The 18,225-nt window shown below is 46.9% G+C and overlaps 1 protein-coding gene across 5 annotated transcripts in view; it reads right to left on the reverse strand.

The window, feature by feature from the left end:
* Positions 1 to 18,225, reverse strand: part of LDLRAD3 (low density lipoprotein receptor class A domain containing 3) — a 276,120-nt gene that overhangs the window by 190,516 nt on the left and 67,379 nt on the right. For 2 of the 5 annotated variants that reach the window (XM_025266218.3, XM_044929251.2), the window contains exons 2-3: positions 3,542 to 3,688; positions 829 to 918 (exon numbers count right to left, since the gene is read on the reverse strand). In XM_025266218.3, the coding sequence (XP_025122003.1) occupies positions 829 to 918; positions 3,542 to 3,688 (237 nt within the window). Of the gene's footprint in view, positions 1 to 828; positions 919 to 3,087; positions 3,113 to 3,541; positions 3,689 to 18,225 lie in introns of those variants that run through there. The other 3 variants (XM_025266219.3, XM_006062344.4, XM_044929252.2) reach the window with 2 other exon arrangements.

Raw genomic sequence — 18,225 nt, forward strand, 5'->3', positions numbered from 1 at the left:
CTCCTGCCCTTTCACCTAATCACTGCATTTCTGAGAATCAAGCTGAAGAAAATTTCTCAAAATAGGGGGAAAGTCATATAAACCCTCATTTCACAACCATGAACACTATTTCTAAGTGAAAAACCGCAAACAATGTGAATGCCAAATAATAGGTAAATAATGGACACGACTGAGCGACTGAACTGAACTGAAACCATATTATACCAAATGAATGGACTGTTTAAGCATTAAAAGTGATAGACAAATACACTGTAAAAACATAGAAAAATGTTAAAATGTTACCCGGGAAAAAATTAAAATATAAAATTGTATACCTCTGGTGATTACAACTGAGAAAAGCCTAAATGCAAACTTGTAAGATGCTACTAGTGATCTATGAAAAAGGACAGACTCTATGCAGGATGCTGTTTTCCTCCTTCCCCATTCCCCCAATTTTTACTATTACCTTTAAATGAAAAAGTTTCTTCCTGTCTCACGAAAATCTTTCCTCTGCTGTGGATACAGCATTAACTGCTCTTTGCCTTGTAACCCTCCAGCACACACTTCTCCGGGCCCTTGTCTCACCCTTTGGAAAGGGCAAGGCTACTCCCTGATGAAGTGTATTCTCTTCTAAATGCCAAAGCTATTTCACAGGGCATTAGAAGCGATCCCTTCTCCCCAGTGAGAACACCAGCTGCCCTCACTCTCCTCCCTATAAGTATCAGGTTGTTCCAAAGAATCAGAGAATGAACCCTGTAACTTCTAAGCAAGACACAGAAGAAGGCGGCATGGATTCTAAATCGACCACTCTTAGGGAGCCCCTGAAAGGACGGATCAAATGGTACCTACCCTGGAGACCTCGGCCCAGGCCATCCCAGCTCTGGCTGAAACCATTCTGTATTTCTGTCCTCCGGGTATGGATAAGTTCCTTAACGGACCCTAAACAGTTTGATCAGCAGAAGTAAAAAAGCAAAAAAGACTTAAAACATCCGACAATAGGGAAATTATTAGATTACAGAGCATCTACTGGATGGAAGGGTAGGTAACCTATAAAACAACAGTTACAGGTGCTACATGTGTGGGAATGTGCCAAAGGTCTCTAAAGTAAAGTGTAGCAAAAGCAAGTTACTCAATCACATGCCCCATGACAACAACCGTACCCTGTGCAGACTGACCAGTAACTCTCAAAGTTCACAAGTCACTGACTATACCCAGGCACGGTGCTGCGTGCTTCACAGCCATTAAAAAGTTACAACAATGCCACTTAGAAGGCTCATCACTCTCATTTTGAGAGGAGGGAATTGAGGTAGCAGAAGGATTAAGGAATTCTCATTTAATCCTCCCAGTGACTAACTTTTAGACCATTCTGGTAGCTTTCCTAAAATCACACAGCATGGTGGGGAGAGGGATGGAGAGGAGGGTTGGGGTTTGGACAAAGTCCTTCTCCACGTCTCACACCCTCAGGTCCTGGACTGGAAGGGAATATACAAGGAATCTGAACTGCAAGGAGAATTTGTTTTAGAAAAGGGATTCCTTTTCCTTCCCTCTGTTGTCTAAACTTTCCAGTGGTCTTCTGTTTTTATACTTTAAGGACTAAAAGAAAAAAAGAGGGGCAATGGAGGAAAGGTTTTGTGAATGCCTGTATTTATGTGTATGGTGTTTTAAATTATGTTTTGATCATAAGACTAAATAAATGCCAATAAAGTCTCTGCTACGCTTGGGGGTGAAGGGTAGGAAACAAGGAGAAAAAAAATAATGGAGAATAGCCAAGGCGGGCCTGTTCCAAACCAAACCAAACCTCGCCAAGCAGCTGCCCACACCATCTTTTCTCTTTTTTAATTCTCTTTTCACCAGCTCTTCCCGTTTATGCATGAATTCTAAAATCATGGAACTGGATTGGCAGAGGACAGAGAATGTCACAGAGAACATTAAGATTACACAGCTGCAACTGACAAAGCTGGGAATCAAACTTAGGTCTCAACTCTTGATCCTGCATCCTGTCACAAACTTGCCCTGGTCTGAATATTCCTAGTTCAGCTAAATACAATCTGTATTTATGGGAGTTCAAATACACACTGTATTCCAAAAACGATCATTCACATTCTGAATGTTTAATAATGCTCAAAACTGGACAGATTACAGGGTTCACACATACTGTCTCATTTGAAACTCAAATTACAAACATTCAGCTTCCAGCAGTTTTGAAGCCAGGCTAGAAACAGAAAAAGCTGAAACAGACTTCATACTTTTTTTTTTAATATAACTCTGTAAAAATAAAAATGCTTTATGTAGAGTGGTCTATTCGGAAGAAATCACATGCAACAGACAAGATGAAATACCTCTCACAAAAAAACATACTCTCAGCCACCCCCTCCCAAAATGCCTCTGAAGAGTCGGGGGAGGCATCAGGGACACAAGGAGACCTCTGAGAGGCCGGTCTCAGAGGGGGCCACGTCACGAGGGAGAGGGAGCCTGGCCCCGGAAGGGGCCCCAAACCCAGGGCTGCTTCCTGTACGTCAACAGGCTGAGCCTCAAATCCTGGTAACAGCTATGTGAAAAGTTCAGATAATCATCATCTCCTCATTTCCTCAGCTGGCTTCCAGAAAGACAGCAGATTCAGAGCCAGAACACAGAGTTCTCCTGTGCGAGAGGCCCTGTGGCCTGGTGCCCAAAGCCCAGGAAACAGCCAAGAACCAATGTCCAGCTGTGTGGTCCCCGGGCACCACACAACCCAGGGCCTCCACACTGGCCCCAGTGTGCTTCCTGCCAGCCAGCGTGCCACGGCCCAGCTCACTCTGCAGCACCCAGCTTTGGCAATGAAGAGAAATAAGGCTCTATGACCAGGGAGAAGGATCCTACCACTCTCTGGGGGCCCCTCAACTCACACCCCCGGGGCCTTCTTTCTCAGAGATGACCACCGACCCAAATCTCATGCAGATTGGGGTACAAAATGGGTAAGAGGCTAAAGAAGGGAGATGGGTGGGGAGGACAATAAAAGACCCCGGTCCTGCTGGTGCCCATCTGAAAATGCTGCCCCAGGTGTCGGCAGAGAAAAGGGCATTTGGAAGCAGATTACCATAAAGTCAGTACCAACTCCATGGCGGATACCTGAGGTCATGCTGCAATGGATCTAATCGTCAAGAATGCTGCACAATGTGGAAGACGTTCAAAGTGGTTTCCAGCCTGGGCCCAGGGGTCAGGCAGCCCTGGGTTCAAATCCAGGTCGGCTGCTTGCTGGTGAGGAGACACCGGAGCTGCTCAACCTCTGGGAGCCTCAGCATCCCATGTGAGGGGAAGGCGGTGAGAGGACCCCAGGGTAGGGGTGAGGAGAGTCTGGTGAAAAGGTTCCCTGCTCCCCCAAAGCTGTGGCTCCCACCACACCAAGACCCCTGCTTCTGCACTGACCACGCTGCTCTGAGAGAGAGATACAGGTGGAGCAGGCAGGACAGCCAGTCCAGAGGCCCGAGCCCCGCGACGGGCAACACAGACCGGGGGGAACTCCCCACGGACACCCCGGGATGGCCCCCCGCCCGCACCCCCAGCAAAGGGCAGGCCCACTCACGGCACTCCTTCTCGTCACTCTTGTCGAAGCAGTCGGGCAGTCCGTCGCACTGCCAGGCGCCGGGGATGCACCGCCCGTTGCTGCACATGAAGTTGCCTGGAATGTTGCACTCGTTGGTAAAGTTGTTCCCAGGGAGCAGCTGGCTCTCTGTGGGAGGAAAGGGACAGGGCGGTGAGACAGCATGGCCAAGGTGCCAAGGACCCGGGCCCCCACAGCTCTTCCTCCACACGGGCAGTGCACGTGACACTTCCGGTGGGTGACGTTGCCTCTCTGGGCCTCAGTTTCCTCATCTGTGAAATGGACATATAATCTGCCCCACCCCCGGGGATTCTGTGAGGCCTACATGAGAAAAGCCCTTCACTGGTGCTGAGCACACAACAGACGCTCACAGACTTCTTGCTTGGTCGAAGACTGGTCATAAAATGCAAACGTTTTTCTTCCGGTCATCGGCAGTGGCTAAAAAGAAAGTTTTCCAAGACAGAAAGTGAACGAGGGACTCTCAGCACCTCCAACAAAGGGAACTGCAGGTTCCTTCCAGGTCTCAGACTCTGCGGCCCTATGATCACAGAATCCTTGAACTCCGGCCAAGTCGACAGGAATACTGGGAGATAATTTCACGATAGGAAACAGGAGCCCCAGCCCACAAAACTGAACTGCCTGGGGTCACACGGGGAGGAAAGGCCAGGCTGAAACTTGAGTGCAGGCCTTCTAGCCCCATAAGAGTACCAAGTCCCTGGAAGGCTTGCCAAGAGTTCCCAGAGATTTAGCACCAAGCCTCAAGGTTGAGACTCAACTCCACTGAACACAGTCATAGAATGGCAAGCCCCTCATCCCATTGGGCCAACTCTTGGGCTGGAAAGCAAACAGGGAAGGTCAAGGAGAGCTGAATTCATCCACCAATGGACCCTGGAGGCCAACTGTCAAGGGACCCAGGATCTGATCAATCGGACCCATCTGAGCCACTGTGATCAAAGTCTGGAAGATCATGAGCCATTGGAAATAAAACAGTCTTAGGGGAAAAGGAGTTGTTTAAAAAAAAAAAAAAGACCAGTCCTTCCAGGACTCCCTCCTGAATCTACAATAGGCATTTATTGAAACTTTATAACCATATTCATCCACTAGGTAGGTTCTAAAGATGCAGAGATGAAAGCTAGGCTCCATCCTCCAGGCTGGAAAGGCACAAGGGTATACTAACAATTTTAATGCCCCACATTAAGAGGAAGTCCAGACTCCTGTGGAGTAGTGGGAGGAGAGAGGGCCCATGAGGCTCTTCCACAGCTCTCATGCCAGCCCCCTGACAGCACATCTTCTCTCATGCCACCATCCTTTACCTGATTTCTACCTGGAATGCCCTTCGACCCATGGGGTCTCCCGGGAAATCCCAACACACCTGTTAGCATACAACTTCTTTGTTACTCTACCTCGGAAGTGTTCCCTGACTTCCTCAAGGAGAAATGGGCAGTCACCCTGTTGTGTGGCTATGGTACTACTGGGGTGATACTAAAAACACTTTACAACTGGAACAAGCGGGCAGCAAATTGGAAAAGACACAGCCATAGGCAAGGGGTACCACATCCGCCCAGGTGCCACGGATAGTCCTCAGAGACCACCTGCTCCGCTGCACTGACTTAACAACGTACAGGAACACCCTACTGAAAACGAGCTTTCGTAATTCACTGAAGAATTCTAGAAGAGCAGCTATAGGGAGGGGCCTCATCCTGCCTTAAGAGCCTGCACTGGGCTCCTAAAAACCTTCCTGTCCCCTCCTCACTCAGCCACCCGCTACGAGGGCCAGGCACCAAGTCGTGCACGCCGGCCTCCACTGCCACAGCCATGACGTCAGCCCAACCACCACACCCTTTCACCAGGACCCCTGTCACAAGTGACCCCTGCCTCCCCTCCAGCCCATCTCTGTGGCCAGAGGGACCTTTCCAAAGAGCAAATTGATCGTGACACTTCTCGACTTTAAAAAGCTGTTGAAGGGTTTACTCAATGTTCTTAAGATAAAGTCAAAATTCAAGGCATTAGAGAGAGGTCACAGGACAGAGGTGGCATTTGCAGGGTCTGCTGGCAGATGCAGAAATGGAGCACAAGGGCCCCTCGCGCCCACAGGAAGATGGCAGAGACCAGAGCACACAGGCTCAGTCCAGGGCACGGACGGTACGGAATGAAAAACCACAGGGCTCTGATGGTCTGGAAGTGAGAATGTACTGTGCCCCCTCTTCCCCCCTTTCTACACCCAAACCAGATATCACGAAGCATGGGGTTCTGTCCATTGAGCCCACCTTCCATGTCAGAACCCCTCTCAAGACTGGGCTTGCGAAAGCCACCACCAGCCCCAAGATGGTCGTGAAACCAGCTGCCTGTCTCTGGACAGAGGCATGAGATGCCGGAGTGGGGCTCCTAGGAGACAAGCCTAGAAGGACAGCCAGGTGCTGGATCCCCTCCAGAGACTTGATGTGCAACCCCGAAGACCTACGCATCCAGCTGTTTCCTAATAACTGTTCTGGGCTCCCCCTCCACACACCCCACAAACAGGGAACTCTTCAGGGCTTAGAACGTAGCTGCCATTCTGTTTTGTTTGGAAATCACTTACACTTCCTAGTGCAGAGCTAGCTTCTTGAAGGCAAGCCCCTTGGAAGAGTCACTGGGATTGTGAAATCTTGTTCTGATAAACAGATTTCTAGGGCCAGAAAAATTGGCCAGATTATATTTCAAAGTGCTTTCCCTGAGAATCCAGAGCCTGGAGGCACGGGGACTTGATAAACGAGACTGTGGAATACAGACTAAATACCACGTAGGTTAGACACAGGTGGTCTTGCAGCCATAGGGCTCCCAGAGCTTTACTGGCAGGACATCGGATCTCCTGCCCCGGTATATGAGAACGCCAAGGAACCATTCTTGTGCACACCTCAGCAACTCCATCATGCATGCAAGGGCTGCAGAGCCTTGTGCTTTAGAAATGACAATATCAACAAACACAAAAGGAAAAGGACAAGCCAAGGCTGAGAGAGGTTGAATCATGCTGACTCTGTCTTCAAAAATCTTCCACAAACCACTTATGGTTGCCAGAGGGGAGGATGCGGGAAAGGGATAGTTAGGGAGTTTGGGATGGATAGGTCCACACTGCTGTATTTAAAATGAAAAACCAACAAGGACCTTACTGTATAGCACAGGGAACTCTGGTCATTGTTGTGTGGCAGCCTGGATGGGAGGGGAGTTTGGGGGAGAATGGACACATGTATATGTATGGCTGAGTCCCTTTGCTGTCCACCTGAAGCTATCACAACATTGTTAAGCGGTTATGTTGTTGTTTAGTTGCAAAGTTGTGTCCGACTCTTTTGCGGCCCCAGGGACTGTACAGCTTGCCAGGCTCCTCTGTCTATGGGATTTCCCATGCAAGAAAACTGGAGTGGGTTGCCATTTCTTTCTCCAGGCTAATCGGCTATACCCCATTACAAAATAAAAAGTTTACCAAAAAAAATCTTCCTCAAACCCATCCAATGTGCCTCACTAAACTGGCACCATCCAATCCAAGCCACCGAGACCTGGGGTCTGCTTTAAACCAGTGGTTCTCAACAGGGAGCACTTTTGCCCCCTGGGGACAGATGGCAGTGTCTGGAGACATTGTTGGTTGTGGCTTCTATTGAATAGAGGCCAGGAGTGCACCCCCGTAATGCACAGGGCAGCCCCTCACAACAGAGAACCACATGGCCTGAAATGGCAGAAGAGAGCCCATTTGAGAAATGCTGACTTAAACCAACCTTTCACTTCTCACTCCCCCCACCCCAGGTCTTTCTCCTCACAGCAGATGAAGATGTTAAACACTGCTGATGGCTCTTCTGTACCCTTGTAATAAATCTAAAACTCTTGCCAGGATTTATAAAACCTGGTGCCCGCCCCACCTCCCCACCCCAATCTCTACAACCTCATTCCATCTCCTCCATCACAAATGTCCTCCCTGCAGTGGTCCTCTGCTCATGCTGTCCACTGACCCCGATTCTTCCACACACCTTGCATCTGGTATTACGGGTTGAATCTGTCCCCCCAGAATTCACATGCTGAGGTCTTAACCCCTGTATCTCAGAATGTGACTGTGTTGGGAGGCAGGGACTTTAAAAGCGTGATTAAGTTAAAATGCTGCGAAAGACTAAAGGCAAAAGGAGAAGGGGGCGGCAGAGGATGAGATGGTTAGATAACATCACTGACTCAGTGGACATGCATTTGAGTAAATTCTGGGAGATAGTGGATGAAGAGGAGCCTGGGGTGCTGCAGTCCATGGGGTCACAGAGTCAGACATGACTTAGCGACTGAACAACAACAACAAAGTTAAAATGAGGCCGTTTGCGTGGGCCCTAATCCCATCGGTCTGGTGTCCTTACAAAAAGGGATGAGGACACAGACGCACACAGGGAGGGTCATGTGAAAACTCTGGAAGAAGACAGCTGACTACAAGCCAAGGAGATAGGCCTCAAAAGAAACCAACTCTGCACACTTTGATCTCAGACTTCTGGACTCCAGTCATGAGCAAAGAAATGTCTGGTGTTGAAGTCACTCACCATGTTTCCTTGTCACGGCAGCCCTGGCAAACAGCTACATCTGGCTAATCTCATTCGTCCTCCACTTTACATCATTGACTCTGAGACTCCTTCACCGACACCCCGTCTAAAGCCGGCCCCCCCGTTTCCAGCTCTGAGAGTGTCCCGTGTTCTCCTTCATCCCGATGTGTGCTCACCAATGCATCTGTACTATCTTCCCACCAGATTGCACAACCCCAAAGGGCACTGCTTTGTTTTGCTCTGAGTCCTGGGCATCTGACATTTAGTAGGTTCTCATCAAATATCTGTGGTTATTCTCAGAAGAAAACCAAATGTCTAGTTACTGATTTATCCCCACCCCTCACACTGTACCTTGGAAAGTTCCATCTACCCCCTGCCTCGTCCCCCTAGAAGGTGAACAGGATCTGTACATACACAAAAATAAGGGACATGGGGGTGTCTGGATGAGTATAAGTAAATTACTACTCTGCCAGCTTTAAAAGAGGTTAGAAATCTTTTGAGCCCGACAGCAGGACTTTCTAGTCGCTGAAATATTTATCCCATCTCAGTGTCTTGGGACACATTTAGAATCCAAAAAAGACAAGCATTAGCACGAGGTTGGCTAGCTGGGGTTTTTCCTTCTCCTTTTTCTTTTTTCATTAAGCTGAAAAATGAAAAAGAGTTGCCCATTTTCACTGCAGCAGCACATCACTTACTTAAAATAACTACACCATCTGCACCAAGAAAACAACAAAACACACACACCCAAGTCCTCCCCCATTGGGCAAAAGAAGAAGCTGCTGCTGCTGTTTCTTCCAAAATTTCTGGCACCCACAAATTTTTATTTGATGAGGGGGTGCTGCAAAAACTCAAGACAGCTGCTGCATTCTGTGCCTTCTGGAACAGGCAGTGAGCAGTGCTGACTTTTTCAGCTGAGAAACGAGAATTTGCTTGCACCGGTTGGAGCCCTCCATATGCTCCTCCCTCCCTCTGTTGATCTTCCCCCTCTAAGGTCACCCCTTATGTGATGTCATACAGACTTGGCATCTGCAAACTATCAACAGGCCCTGCTTTCAGATTTCTGTCCAATCACCTTCGGTTTTAGCTTTTGCTTCCTGACCATTGGGTCTGCAGGCTCCGTGAAGAACAAAACAAGACATATACACGTATATGTACAGACACACATACAACTTAGTGTTCGCATCTGCAGATCTCAACTAGACTTTCCCCTAAAACCTCCCTGGAGAATGAACACACCTCTTCCCATTCCCTGGTGCCAACACACATCATGTTACAAGGCCACTGAAGACAACCATCTGCTTTGCCTTTGCTTGCTCTTTCAAATACACATGAACATCTCATGCACGGGCACGTGTAAAGCACCAAGTAAGCAGGTCCACCATGATTAGTTTCTCAGCAGCCCTGAAAAATCCCTGCAGGTCCTTTCGACTCCAAACCACTCCTCATGGCGGCACTGGTGTCGGATGGAACCAGACACATCTGCCTCGAGCACTTCCCAGAGCCATTTGGTTCTCATCAAACCAACCGCTTCCCGCTAGAGCTGTCTGGGGAGCATCCTAGCTGTCAGCAGGGTGGGAGGATTCACACGTGGACGTCCGAGCCCGGTGTGAGGATGGGCCTCTGCCTCCACGTGCAGAAGCTGGACCAGGTCTCCAGCTGTGTCAAGACTCTGCACAGCAACCTGCCCGCCCTGAGAGCTCATTCTAAGAACCCCAATCTCTGCATATCCACCTGTTAAAGAAGATACAGCCCAGGGACATAGGGGAGAAGCTATAAAATGACTCATGGATTCAGCCCAGGGATGACACCCTTGGCATTCATAGATCTCATTTTTACACAGATTTCATGGGGCTTCCCTTGTGGCTCAGACTGTAAAGAATCTGCCTGCAATGCAGGACACCTGGGTTCGATCCCTGGATTGGGAAGATCTCCTGAAGGAGGGAATGGCAACCCATTCCAATATTCTTGTCTGAAGAATCCCAAGGATAGAGGAGCCTGGGAGGCTACAGTCCACTGGATCACAAAGAGTCGGACACACTGAGCAACTAACACTTTCACTTTCATATTTACACACACAGCATATTATATTTACACTGACCCTGAAGGAAGATGGGGTGTAAGTTTCCCACAGGAATGATTTATGGATGGAGTGAGTCACCTGGACAGTGAGCAAGCTGAGCTGTCTGCCCAGCATCTGCGCTGCGCTCTACATTCCCATTTGCCTCTCTCGTGCAGTGCAGAGCCGCAGCCACTACAAAGTGACGAATCCTTGTTTCCTTCTTAAAATGAGCGAGCAAAGAAAGCCAATGGCTAGTATTAATGAGGCAAGCAAAGAGAAAAGCAAAGAGGTCTAAGAAAAGGACAGCTCTTCGCCAGGAAATAGCTGTATAAATTATTTTCATACTGTATTTATAGTCTCATTAAGGGCCCGAAGCTGTTACTTACATTTTTTAGTTATGCTTCATTGTGTTTCATGAGGAAAATTATATCCCAGCGGCATTAACATTGTGGGGATTTGCAGAGCTGGCAGGATGCAGCCCTTGTGAGGCCCAAGGTCCATGACTCAGGGGCTGGACAGCAACACTGGGGTATGCTGTTCCTTGGGTGGGGTTGATTCTCAAAGGTGAGTTCTGAGCTCCACCCCCCATCCTGGTCCCCAACCCTCGTATGCTCCCTTTAACGGCCCTTGAGAAGTTGATTATTGACTTCTCACTCCGGAAAATCTAACATCTACTGACATTAGCACCTGGCAGAAGTCTAACATCTGCTCTCTTCCTCGGTCTTCACAGTAGTCCTCTGAAATAGGCTCCATACCCATTTTGCAAACCAGAAATCAGACTGAAGACAAAACACAGTACAGGGATCTGCCAGTGTTTTGGGTCAGACAGTAAATATTTTAGGCTGTGCGGCACAGAAGGCCAAATTAAAGATATTACACCAGTACTTATAGAAGAGGAGAGAAAACAGTATTTTACACAACTTTTAGCGATGCGATTCAAAATACTGACATAAAAATCGAGAGCTATGTTTCTGTAGCGCAAGTCTACTAAGGAAGAGAACAGAATTCTTCTGGGGGGGAAAGGGCACATGGCTGAAGTTCAAAGTTGGTATCCCCTAACATTAAAAGCTACTGCAAATGTTTAATTTTTCTCAACCACTTTAAAAGGGTAAAAACCATTGTGAGTTTGGGCATGGTGGTGGACTGGCTTTGGCCCCTGGGCCATAGTTTGCATTACTCTTAAGCAAGAAAGTAGGTCTGCCTAAAATATCAAAATGGAAGAGGCACTCAATCTAAAGGGCCTTCCTCTCTATGTCATCACACCTCCAACACTCTAAAACAATTCCTTTGGTTTAGTGGCTGCCCTCACCACCACCACAAAGGCAGGGATCTCTGCTGCCCTACGTCCTCAGCAAGTGCCAGGCACCCGGCAGACATGCAGGAAATGCTTGTTGACTGCATGAGCGATGACTCCTAAGGATACTTCCAGTTCTGACACGCTCAGGTTCTGTGAATTTATCTAAACCCTACCTGAACCTATTTATGTGTGCTCAGTAGTGTCTAACTCTTTGCAACCCCATGTACTGCAGCCTGCCAGGTTTCTCTGTCCATGGAATTTTCCAGGCAAAAATACTGGAGCGGGTTGCATTTCCTACTCCAAGGGATCTTCCTGACCCAAGGATCAAAGCCACGTCTTTTGTGTCTTCTGCATTGGCAGGCAGATTCTTAACCACTGCACCACTTGGGAAACCCGAATCTATTTATACTTCTGTGCAAAAAGCAATGGGTAATGAGATTGGTTCTGTAAAACATTCCTGAGCTCCCACGAGGGAAGAAGAGAAACAAAGAACTTTTCTGGATGAACTTCTACAGGCACTTGCTCTTTTTTCACACACGCTGAGTCCTCACCAAGGGTGACCTGCATGGCAGGCCCGGGTGAGAACCTAGCCCCATGTCCCTTCTGTCTTTTCAGCTTCAATCGACAGCAGCAGCAGGAAGCAAAAATCAGGCAGTGAAGATAAACCGAAGGACAAGAGAAGGGACAACTTTATAACCAATTCATCAGGCTTGAAGATAAGCCAGGCTTCAGAGAGGACCAATCAATTCTACACTTCAGCACCTCTCAGAAACAGCCAAGGGTCAAGAAGAGGGGAATTTATCTCCAACTCCAAGGTCAGCACAGCCCCATCTGGCCCAGGACAGGTGCAGCCATGCCTACAGTCCTTAGAAACCACTGCGCAGCCTGTACAGACACACCCAAGGCAAGCATGGAAAGTCCCAAAGCAAACTAAGAAATAAGGCCAGAAAAGCAAAATAAGCTTCATTTAGGCCCCAAAGCATACCCTGATGAGCACACGGTAAGGAAGGATTTCTAAGAGAGGAGTCAAAAGAGCACAAGTCATTAAAAGTGATAAATATGACTGCATTAAAGTAGAAAACATCTGGTTATTAAAAGATGCTATAAACGAAGTTATACTGGAAATGGTATCTGCCATATATATAATCCACAAAGATCCATATTCAGGATTTTCTTATAAGACTATATATGGAAACATAGAGCACCCAACAGAAAACTGGTCAGAGCATAGAAATGAACAGTTATGTTCCCAGATGAGAAAACTCAAATAGCTGCTTCAGACAAACTCAAACTCACTTGTCATCAGAGCATGATAAATGAAACAAAGGAGTTCTCTTTCACACTCACCAGACTTGCAAAGATTTGAAGCCTGATATTCTCACGTGGCACAATGATGGGTTACATACAACGTGAACTCCCAGCTACAGGTGTGGAATAGTGCAGAAGAGCCTTTTAGCAATGCCCGGTGAGCCTGAAGGTGTACCAGGGCTTTAACCCAGCTGATCCTCTTCTGGTACCTACTCCAGGCCTGGGGCAAGAATGCACAAGACAAGAGCAACAGAACCTTCACAGTGGCACTGTTGTAATACAAAACTGCGAGACACACCAAAGTCATCAAAACGAGAACGGATGAAGAATCCAGTCCATTCAAAGCTGTGGACTAATGGGGCTGGAATTTAATGAACTGGGGTGGTGCAAATCACCAAGGGTCAATCTGAGAAAGCTGATGCTTAATGAAAAAAGTGAGTAGCAGAATATACCTTAAAGTACATGCTACTTCATCAAAGAACATGCTACTCTAATAGACACATCCAGATGTGAAGGTATTTTTGAAAATGTGCAGGAAAGGAAGATATCAGATTCAGGATAGTGGTTACCCTCTGTCGAATGGGGTCAGAAGGTACTCAATGAACTTCAACTGTAAGATTTCTTTCTTTCAAGCAGTCTGAAGCAAGCACAACAAAATATCAGAGTTTAATGGAGCTGGGTGGAAAGCACATAGGCTTTCTTTGTGTTATTCTTGGTCCTTTTCCCATCCTTTAAAATATGTTTCATTAATAAAATTTATTATAAAGACCAAATATTATGCTAATACTTGAGAAAAGTCTATGAAAGACATATGGAACTGTTTATCACTAGTGTTCTAGCATCAGAAACTTCATCAACTACAAAAGGAGGAGAGATAAAAGGGGGCAAGTGCTCACACAGAGGAAAAAAATTGCAAGGACATTTCATCTGAGAGATTCAGTCTGTTACAAACTCTTTTCATTTTCTGAAAGGCAGCAACAGTTGCAGAGCAGAAGCGGATTGTAGAGGAAAAAAAATAAACACTTTCACAAGACAGATTTACCCACCCAACTCACTAAGGCATGACATTCCAAAAATAAAAATAACAAGGGTCAGCCAGGTCAGATATTTTATAAATACTAACTCCCTGAGATGTCAGGGTGGGAAGAAGCCACAGGAAAGCTTGCTTTCTCAGAATAGTCCATGCCATCTGCCTCCTTACTCCACCCCATCCCCCAACATGGGGCTGCAGAAGGCTGAGCAAACGTGGGCTAAGCTGGGGCAGCCAAGGCTTTGATTTGGTATGCCCCATCACCATTGCCAAATGTGTGATTCTCTTACCACTGTTAACTAGCCGTGTGACTTCAGACAGGTAAGTTACCCTCTCTGAGCTGGAATTTTCCACTCATGAAACTGGGGTGACCCTACCTCCCTATCAGGGTTGCTGAGGGATTAGTGTAGTTGCTAAATCATGTCCGACTCTTTGCGACCCCATGGATTGTAGCCCACCAGGATCCTCTGTCCATGGGATTTCCAGGCAAGAAAACTGGAGTCGGTTGCCATTTCATTCTCCTAGGGATCTTCCCAACCCACAGATCAAACCTGAGTCTTCTGCATGGCAGACAGATTCTTTACCACTGAGCCAACTGGGAAGGGATATAATACATACACACACACACACACATATATAATACATTATATATATATATATATATATAAAATAGAGAGATAAAGTAAATATAATAGTGTAGGCAGCATACACTGGGAGTTCAATAACAGTTCTAGTCCGTGACTCCTTCCTTCCCTCCACCATCGCCCTGCCTCTCCTCCTAGGGCAGGTTCCGTAGTGGTAACTCAGACAAGGCTGAGCCCCCTTCCTCCCTCCGCCTCCTTAGAAAGGGCACACAGACTGAGCAGGTGGAACTGGTTGGCTGGCTGAGACCAGTGGTCACTTAGGTCCAGAAAAGTAGACTTTGAAGATAGTCACTAGGTTTTAAGAATTCACAATGCGACGCTGACTGTGTATTCTAACAAACAACAGTCTCAGTTTCACTATTCCTAAGAAATAATTAACCCTCCACTGATCATTCCTAAGGCTCTTTAACAGCAGCCAAACTATATTCATGAGCCAACCCTTCCAAACCACGTGGTTATGAAACAGGTCAAAGGTGAAAGCACAAGGGATTCCACCGTTGGAATCTGGGGGTGAAACTTCATCTCTTGGGGTCTCAGGTACCCTGGCTGTAAAATAAAGTAGTAACAGATGATGTCCAAGTTCCCTTCCAGCTCTTGACCGCTCATTCTTGCTTCCATGGACACACCTTCGGTCCCCGAGGCAGGCGAACATTTGCCGTCTGCCCATCCTAGATACGTTCTCTAGCATTTAAAACTAATACCTGGGGTTTACACAGAGCTCCTCTGCTGAAGGTCTAAAAACATTCCCGCAAGGCAGGTACTAAAGGCAGTTCCTCCTTTTCAAACACAAAGAGACTAAGACTCAGAGGTCAGCCAGGGCTGGAATTGGCCAGAGAACTCAGGTTCCAGTCCCTGGGGGAGATTTAACTCTTGCCACCACATTTTAGGACTCTGACTTCCTGCATCATCCCCCATGGAGATGGTCTCCCACCTCCCCTGCCCCAGGAGAAAATAATCTCTAAAGTCACGAACCAGACCTGCCCTCCCCCATTCCCTGTGGAGTCAAGGGCTCCCTGGTTCCCTGCAATCATCCACAATTTTCCATCACGTCTCAGCAAATGAACGACTGTCGGGCTTATCACTTCCGATTAGGAGAGGAACTCTGCCAGGGAAATCAAAAAAGCTAGCCTGTTACCACCAAGCAAGAGGGGAATACATTAACTGGTGCGTCTTTTTAAATTTTCTTAAGCAGCTTAATCCATTAAACCCGTCCATCCTGCTTCTACAATCTGCTCACGTGAGCACCTCCCTCCGTGCTCAGAGCGCCGACAGGCCCTCCATCAGGAGAAATTAGCTGACTTCTTGAGCAAATGATGTTTGTACATCCAGCAAGTGCCAGAATTAAGCAGTATTTACGGCTGGAGTCCCGCTTCAGTCTGCGTGTCTGAATGAGCACTGATTTTAGAGGGAGCCACTCATCTTTGCAAGAGATTTGTCAGATTTGGAAAGGACAAAGGGCTGAAACCTTGCAGGCGAACCTGTTCGGATTCTCCACATTGTGAAGTGTAGTTTATGATGGCCCAGAAAACAAACCAAATTAAACTGAAAGAGTGATCCATTTCAGAGCTGGTTTCTTTCAGGTCAGCCCTAAAGCCCACAAACTTTAAATTCTAATTCCACTCTACCTAAGCTCAGGGGTATGGCTTAAGTCCTCTGTGCCTCAGTTTCCTCATCTATAAAATAAAGATGGACCAAACAGGAGCTCGATAAGCTCCCGAGGGTGATCTAAGAGCTGTTTTGTCCCTTGTGGTATTGGACTCATATACAGTCCCAGATTTGAAAACATTTCAACTCTTATTGTTTATCATTTGGACCAGAAAACCTCTTACAGAAAAAAAAGATACATATACTAAAAATTCAGTTGAAGCTTCCGGCATTTTCAGACATTTTATGACAGTACGCAGATTGGGGCCATAGATTAGCCAGAGTTCATTTGTTAAAAGTATTATTATCCACTATTAAAGAATGACTATTATATAAAGACTAGATGTAATGTAGGCAGAGACTATGTCATTACACAAGACATATCATTATAATGTAGTTACATGATTAATAATTAGAGGAAAGGTGATCTCAAGTGCAAAAGAATCCACCTTAAACTGAAGAAGATAGAATCCTACCCGGTGAGATGAGAGATTGAGAGACGGGAGCTGCTCATTAAGAAAGGATTTTTTGATAACCTGAAGAGGCCCTACCACGTGGCTCTGGTTCAGGTTCGCACAGCGCTCTGATAACAGGTGCAGCTCAGCACCAAGACACTGGAAAGAAGTCAAAGGCTTGGTGAACACAGAGACCAGGATCGCCTTTCAACAGGCTCAGCCCCTAGAGTCGGCATGATCTTCACCCTCTGACACCCAGCTGGTTCCTGCCCCCCTTGCTTTCCTGGATCTATTTTCACAAAGTCCCCAGGGGCCTCCCAACTGATGAATCCAAGAGCTATTTGTTAATTTATTTTACTGAAAAATAGTTGATTTACAATGCTGTGTTGGATTCTGGTGTACAGCAAAGAGATTCAGTTGTGTGTGAGTATGTATATATATTCTTTTTCATATTCTTTTCCACTATGGTTTATGGATATTGAATACAGTTCCCTGTGCCATACAGTAAGCCCTTGTTTATCCATTCTGTATATGTCAGTACGCATCTGCTAGTTCCATACTCCCAATTCAACCCTCCCCACCCCTGTTCCCTTCTGGAAACCACAAATCTGTTCTCTATGTCTGTGAGTCTGCTTTGGTTCATAGATAGGTTCATTTGCATCATAGTTTAGATTCCACGTATAAGTGACGTAGTATAGTATGTCTTTTTCTTTCTGATCATTATCTTAGTATGATAATCTCTAGGTACCTCCATGTTGCTGCAAATTGCATTATTTCAGTCTTTTTTATGGATGAGTAGTATTCCATTGTACATCTGTTGATGGACGCTTAGGTTGCTTCCTTGTCTTGGCTATTGAAAATAATGCTGCTATGAACATAAGTGTTCATGCAGCCTTTCAAATTGTAGTTTCATCCAGATATGTCCCCCAGGAGTGGGATTATTGGAGCATATGGCAACGCTATTTTTGGTTTTTGGAGGAACCTCCATACTGTTCTCCATAGTGACTACATCAATTTACATTCCCACCAACAGTGTAGGAGGCTTCCCTTTTTTTCCCACCCTCTCCAGCATTTGTTATCCGAAAGTTACTTTCAGTCTTCATCTGGCACACGACCAGGCTGCGCTGGATAAACTGGATGGCCCCCTCCTCCTGAAACTCCATTCCCTCGGCCTCACCAACATGATGTTCTCCAGTTCCCCCACCTTCCCCACACTCCTGGCTCTCTGATCATTCCTCCCCCATCTCCTTGAAGGCTCCTCTCACTCCACCCAGCCCTCTTTCACCTCCAGAGTTGTCTCTCCCATTTCTTGAATGACAGAGTCATCTTCCCTGGATAAGCTCTCTTCTCTGCCATGAGGGTCAACTTCCAGCTCAGCTCTCTTCCCTTCAACTCCATCCTCCACCCACAACTGCATGCTTCCACCCACTACTGCCCAAGACACCCTGTTCCAGGCATCAACTCAGCATGTTTCGAACAGAACTCTGTGTTTTTCTTCTAAACCTGCCCCCCCCCACCCCGCCCCGTATCACTCAGTATCTCAGTTGGTAGAATGGCCAACCATCCCTCCCCCTTTACTTCCACCCACGTCAATCAACCAATGTAAAACATTTTTCACTTCCATCTTTTCTCACCATTCCTACCACTGACAACCCTAGTTCGAATACTTCTCTCTTGCCTTTATGGCT

The sequence above is a fragment of the Bubalus bubalis genome, chromosome 16, assembly GCF_019923935.1.
Source record: "Bubalus bubalis isolate 160015118507 breed Murrah chromosome 16, NDDB_SH_1, whole genome shotgun sequence".
Lineage (NCBI taxonomy): Eukaryota > Metazoa > Chordata > Mammalia > Artiodactyla > Bovidae > Bubalus > Bubalus bubalis.